Here is a 7077-nt window from a genome sequence, read left to right as displayed (position 1 = left end):
ATCTTTAATTGATTACTTTAGTAATTCAAATAATGTCGAAATGATTTCAATTTTTACAAACCTAATAAATGTTATTTTATAAATTAAAACCTAATAAATTTAATTTACCTACTATTAAATTTATTTAATTTGATTTTATATTTTGTAACTTAAACTCACTTTTAATTAATCATGAACAATGGCAAAATTTTTGACAAATTTAAATATATTTCTTCTTTTTTTATTTACTGTAATTACCTATTTTTTATAAATAAACAACTAATTATTCAATTTGAGTCTACTAGACTCTAACAAATTTAATTGACCTACATTCGTGCTTTATTTAATTTTAAAATTAAGTTCATTCTTAATTAATCATTAACATTGATGAAATTTTTGAAATATTTGAATAAATACTTAATTTCTTTATGTACTGTAATTACCTATTTTTTAAAAATTAACTAATTATTTTTTCTACTTTACTACGACCAAATAAATTTAATTTACCTACATTTATATTTATTTAATTTTATTTAATATTTTATAAATTAAAATTTACTCTCCTAATTAATCATTAACAGTGATAAAATTTTTGACAAATTTGAATAAATATCAAATTTATTTATTAATGTGATTACCTATTTTCTTAAATAAATTAACTAATTATCTTATTTCAGTCTATTAGAACCTAATAAATTTAATTTACCTACATTTAAATTTATTTAATATTTTATAAATTAAATTCATTCTTAATTAATCATTGACAATGATGAAATTTTATTTAAATTTGAATAAATATCTAATTTACTTAATTACTGTAATTACCTACTTTTAAAAAAAATAACTAATTATTCAATTTTAGTCTAAGAATTCAGAATTTATATACTAACAAATAGCATAAACCAAAATCCTATATTTAACAACTAAAATAAATAAATAATTACAATTTCAACTTTTTTTAAATTATGAAATAAATTAAATAAATTCTAAAATTACAACATAATTTCTTTACAATTGTACGGGACTAGGAAAGATAATAAAATCTAATTCTTAAAAAAAAATATTTTCACTGTCTCATGACAAGTATTAAGTGAAATACTGATTACCTAGCTATCAATTAATGGTTCTCATTGCAAGACTATTTAAAAAAATATATTTTCAACACTAAATCTGATAATTTTTTTTATAAAAATAATGTAAATAAATATATTTTTAAAAACTATTTATTTATTTAAAATAAATTCTACACTATGGTTGAGGTCTATTTTATTTTATTTTTCTTTTTATGTTCAACATACCCATTGAAAAACAAGAAAATGTAGATAGAAAAACTCAAATATTGAGCTAGTTTTTTTTTAATATTAAAAAAATAAAGATATTTTAGATCCGTCATAAAATTATCAAAGAAGATTGTAGAAGTTAAAAAAAGAAAGAAAGAAAATACTGTCATCGAAAGGTCTATGTGACAATCCCCATGAAACACGCACTAGGAAAATCATAACACCACAATCAAATTGATAACACTGACGGGGGAGAGGAACCGATATCAGCTTTAGCTTATTAAGCTTTATCGAGAAAATTTTCTTACGAATATAATTATTTTCAAATTTATTAAACTAAATGGATAATTGTTTTATATATATTTCTATTAAAGACTATATATATATATATATATATATATATATATATATTCAATAAAACTTATTATTTTTAATTACTTAAAACAAATCCTTATAATATTGTGAGAAGACATCCACCACTTAGTGTATTTGATTTTTAAATTGAAATAATTTAAATAAAAGTCATGACAAGTAAGCAAAATTGTACTTTACTAAACGTTCACTTACTTTTCAACTTCAACGACCACTTTTAAAAACACTATATGAAACCTTCTTCAAAGCGACGAAGACGATTTCACATCAGGTGCAGTCATGCAAAGTTGGCGATGAGAAGGAACTATTCTAAAAGAAGAAATAGCATACATTATGGATCACGAAATTTCGATTTGAAAACATTTATCAACCAACCACCACCTCCATCGTATTCATACAGATAAGGTTGAAAAACCCTCTCCTGTCCCTATCCCTATCCTCCAATCTATCCACTTCGTACCATAATGGCATTACCATTCACGAGCCCCCCTCTATATATTAATTTATAGGAACATCATATCATATCATATCATATCATATCATATATGTGTTGCTATGAAAATATCACAAAGGTTAACTTCATTTATTCTTTTATTATTCCACCTACACCCTATCAAATATTGTTGGTATGATATTACCTAGAACTTCCATAAAATATCTACCATCCATAATATGTCACTAAACCTTATTTTCTTTTGCCAACATTAAGAGAAAACAAAACAGTAAAATATAAATGTGCCCGGCCTATGAGTAATAACGTACAAAAACTACCTGCATTTTCTTAATATTTTTCTGATTATAGAAGATTTTAGTTAAATTGGTAAATTCTAGCTATCAAATAAAACCATACACAAGCTTTTAAAAAATTAACAGCCAAATGCCCATCATTAAAGAAAAAAACAAGATCAAATATTATTACTACCTAGAGGGGCAAACTTTAAGAAGTTAAAATACAAGTGAGAAAGAATGGTAAAAATAAACTACCATAAAAATAAAAAAAAAATAAAAAAAAAAACACTTCCGATGATGGTTGGTGGAAAAGGTACACTAAACATTAATTTTCTGCTCTTTTATCATCGTCACCATTACAAGCTGCGCCTTCTCTTTCAATTTCTACTTGTGGGACCACCTGTGTGGGACACATACAAAGCACTCATTAGTCCTTTTTCTGATCTATGGACTTATCCCATTTATAAGCGCCAAAATATCCTTCTCATGTGTAATAATTCGATGAATTGCATGCTTCTAAAAGATCGAGCAAAAAATGCAATTAGCTATAGAATGCCCAGTATTTTGCACCCAAAAAATAAACAAATGAACAAGCCTTGTATTAAAAAGCCACCACATGGAGGAATGTTCATGTTTGGTTAATACGATTCATATAAATCAGACCCACAAGGGAAGGCCATGTTGAGTAGTTGACAAATGAAAACAAATACACACATACAAATTAAATACACACCTGGTCCTGTGACGAATTGCAGAGTTGAAATGATCTCCTCCTCGTTCTTCTTGCTGTTGGACCCATTGAATCTATCGCATGAAACAATCCAAAATTATTAAGAAAAGGAAAAGATAAAGAAAAAGAAAAACACTGGTCAAAAAGTGAACCCTCTTAAACCAGGGACCCAATTGGAGACCAGGAACGTGAGATCTTTTCCATAAAAATACATTAAAAGATAACACAATAAAAGTTTAAAAGATTTAAGAAACACGATTATACACGCAATAAAAAAAATTAATACAAAAACAATTATATTGTAAAGATTAAGTTTTTAAATATAAATTTTCTACCATAAATTAAATTAAAAATAAATGTTAACGTCAACCCTTTGAAAAAGGCTGATCATAAATATTTAATAATAATAAAATTTTATTAAAAATATTTATTATAAATTTATAACTTTAATGTAATAAATAGGTATTTTTTTCATAATTTTTTATTTATATATACTAAAACTTAACTTTTAAGTACTGAAGTAAAAATATCTTTAAATTAATATAGATTTTATCAGTGTACTCTCCACAATAATAATACAAAATATGATACTGAAATCTTATCCTCTTTCCATTTCAATTTTTTATTTAAGAATCTTTTTATTAAATCATATATATTAAAAAAATTAATGTATTATTTTTAAAAATTAATTATAAAATTTTAAAACTTTCTGCAATAATTAAAGCCAAACTGTATCACGACTAATTATTAAAATGCCGTAAAGGTTCGATGATATTTAAGGACAAATATATAAAAATAAATAAATCCTCGGGAGAGTATATAAAGAATATTATATTCTTACAAAAAAAGAAGAATATTATATTAAAAATAATATTTTAAGAAATTATAAGAATAGAAACATTTAAAAGATAAGACAATATCACAACAACATGATGCATGACAATTTGCATACTAATAAAATTATTTATTAATTTAACACAACAACTTTAGTTAAAGTGAGAAAATTAGAAAATTATTTTGTTTTAGAGATCGCAAACTTGTTAAAATAAAATTGTAACAATTTTTCATTGATTTTATAAATTTTTAATATTAAACATTTGATTTTAATATAAAAGTTGAAAAATAAAAATTCCCTTTTATGTAAGGTGAGTCTGATCCGAAAGAAAAAAGAACACGTTGTTGTGTACAAATATCTAAGAGGCATATTCGATGTTTTCCACGGTCCACTTACGTGCTGTTTGGTTCAGACTCTAGCCAGTCAAACAGCGTCCACCAATAAAACAAATCCCCCACCGCCAGCCAGCCACCGTTACAAACAAACGTATTAAAATAAAACGAAACATAATGTGCACCCAAACGCTGTCTTATCAACATCCTCAGTAACTTAACGTTTAAACCAACCCAGAAATAATAATGAATGATAATTATTAATAATAATAGACTTGTCATGCGGCAAAGAATAGCGGTAGTTGCTAAAATGCGCGGAGGGTGGTGGAGAGGTGGGATCACGTACCTGAGGGTGCATGGTATTTTCTGGTGCGGCGTCGGGGTTTCAAATCCAACGTGGATTCGGAGGTGTCAGGGAGGTGGCGATCGAGGGGGAGAAAGTAACGGTGGTGAGAAGAGACGCACTTGTTCTCTAGCATTGTGCGTACGAAGGAAGCTTCCATTGTGTTCAGGAACTGCACGTGCTTCTCGTCCGTCCAAAACGGCGTCGTTTCACTCGCCGGCACGTGCACCGGAGACCCCATCGCGTGGTGTAAGTGGTTGTGAGGTTTTTCTGTGAGCCGCTTTTATTGAGCGTGAGAAATGAGATTAAGGAGAGTGGTGAAAATAACGGAGAGGAATCGTCGAAGAGAGTATGGAAATTCTGTACTCGCTTTTTCATTTGGACACCTATTTTGTTTTTTTAATAATTTCAGTCCATTTTTTTATATTTAAATCATGATATTTCTATAAATTTTAGTAAGAAAAATCTAAGAGAGTTTCTCGATGCTTCAGTTTCATCTTTTATATATACGGAAAGATCTTTATCAATATAAATTTTTTATCTAACTTTATCAAAATTTTAATTAAATTTTATCTTCATTACTTTGCATTTCTTTCAAGAGTTTAATTTATAAACATTAAATTTTATGCTTTCATTCAATCATAATTATTATCTTAAAAATTTATTATTTTTTAGAAAAAAATATTAATAATATATTTTAATTAATTGATAGTCTAACAATGCACTAAAATTAAATTTTTATTTTACTTTCACTTTGAAACAAAGTCCTTAAAGAATTATTTATTAAGCATTTTCTAAAAAAAATTACAAAATATTAATATTCTAAATGAATGATAATAGTTAACAAATAAATCCACCTAGAATAAATTGTTTAATGCAATTAATACAATATTTTACGTATTGCCATTAATATATTTTTTAATTTTCGGATCAGAATACTATATCTATATATATATATAAATAATGTACTTTAAACCACACTTTGGTTGGTAACCAATAGGAGGGCGAGTGGAGAAGGATACGCTAGGGGAGTGGGTAGGGTTGAAATGTGGAAGTGTACAAAATATCTCTGACGGTCATGAGAGTGAGAGGGAGATATTTTGGGGATCCGCGAAGAAAAGATAAATATTTAAATATTAAGTATTGAAAAACCTTACAAAAATTTAAAATTTTCATAAAAATAATCAACTAGAAGTTATATTTAATGACATACAGGTGATTGTTTAAAAAAAAAATTAATTTTGTTTATATTATAGTATAATACGTACTTTATTTATTAAAAAACTGGAATATTGTATTAATTAACATTTACTAATTACTAGCAGAAAAAATCTTCTGCGCCGAAGCTGAGATTCTGAGGAGTGGCTGTTGTCCATGTCAGCATGATATCTTGTTGCTTCGTATTCCGAAACCAAACCTTGCAATTGCATTTCTCTGCTTTGTTCTTTGAGTGGTCCACTTTCCAGTTTTAGTTTCACTTTGTCACTACTCTCTCTTCATTCAATATATTCGCAGACGCTACGATTCTATTTATTACGTGCCAAATTTAGATTTCTGATCTTAAGTTCTCTCCTCCTTGTCTTTAATTTCAATCATTTGCTGTAAATGTTTATAATAAGAACTTTTTTTTCATGATTTTACACTTATTTATATCTTTTTCTAATAATTACTCGATCGATCTGTTTTATCCTATCATTTATTTTACTTATTATTTATTATTTCTCTTTTTTAACGTATATAAAAACAACCCACCATATGTGAAAACATAAAATCTTGATGCTGAAAGAAGAAAGATAAAGGAAGAATTGATTTCATGATCTTTGTGTTTATTGAATAATCCACTAAGATACACGGAAATTTGTGACAACCTCTATATTCTATTATTTTATAGTACATTATTTGAAAGATAAAGTTATTCCTTTTCAGAGTTATTCATATACATTTTTTGGGATTAAAATAGAATGAAAATTATGTATAAATTATATTTTGTTTTATTATAATTATTTTATTTTTTATTCACTCTTTTTTATTAATTTTATTATAAATTTTAGAAATAAAATTTTTTCTTTAATTTTTTTATTATTTTATATAAAATTTTATATTCTTTATAAATACATATATTTGCAATTATAAAAAATTATTACTTTGTATAAATTTTTAAATTTTGTATAAATATCTATATTTATATTTATAAAATTATTATATTATATAAATTTTCAAATTTCTTATAAATACATATATTTACATTTATAAAATTTAATTTATTAGTTACAATACTCTCAATTAAAAATCTCAATAATTATTCATCTTTAGTTATGCATTTCCTATATATATATTGCTAAATTGCATAGTTAATCTCTTTTATCAATTATGATAATTTTTTCCCGATCTGAAAGCTTGTATGTTCCGTTGAAACTTTTGCTGCTGTGATTAGATCAAGAAGAACAATTAAGAGTCATGTCTAACATTATCAGGAT

At 25.6% G+C, this 7077-nt stretch overlaps 1 protein-coding gene across 1 annotated transcript; it reads right to left on the bottom strand.

Moving 5' to 3' along the window:
- Positions 1-2595: 2595 nt before the first annotated feature.
- LOC113868108 lies at positions 2596-4961 on the bottom strand. Its single transcript, XM_027503674.1, has 3 exons — positions 4604-4961; positions 3094-3164; positions 2596-2760 (listed from the first exon to the last, which is right to left on the bottom strand). The coding sequence occupies exons 1-3, from the start codon at positions 4839-4841 to the stop codon at positions 2686-2688; spliced, it is 384 nt and encodes a 127-aa protein (XP_027359475.1). The 5' UTR covers positions 4842-4961; the 3' UTR covers positions 2596-2685.
- Positions 4962-7077: the final 2116 nt, after the last annotated feature.

The sequence above is a fragment of the Abrus precatorius genome, unplaced genomic scaffold, assembly GCF_003935025.1.
Source record: "Abrus precatorius isolate BTA unplaced genomic scaffold, Abrus_2018 Scaffold5, whole genome shotgun sequence".
Lineage (NCBI taxonomy): Eukaryota > Viridiplantae > Streptophyta > Magnoliopsida > Fabales > Fabaceae > Abrus > Abrus precatorius.
This window is presented reverse-complemented; position numbering and strand designations above follow the sequence as displayed.

Coding starts and splice junctions, on each gene's coding strand:
- LOC113868108 (XM_027503674.1), bottom strand. CDS start 4,841: ATGGGGTCTCCGGTGCACGTGCCGGCGAGTGAAACGACGCCGTTTTGG. Junction 3,165..4,603: donor AAAATACCATGCACCCTCAG/GTACGTGATCCC, acceptor TTCATGCGATAG/ATTCAATGGGTCCAACAGCA. Junction 2,761..3,093: donor GCAATTCGTCACAGGACCAG/GTGTGTATTTAA, acceptor TGTCCCACACAG/GTGGTCCCACAAGTAGAAAT.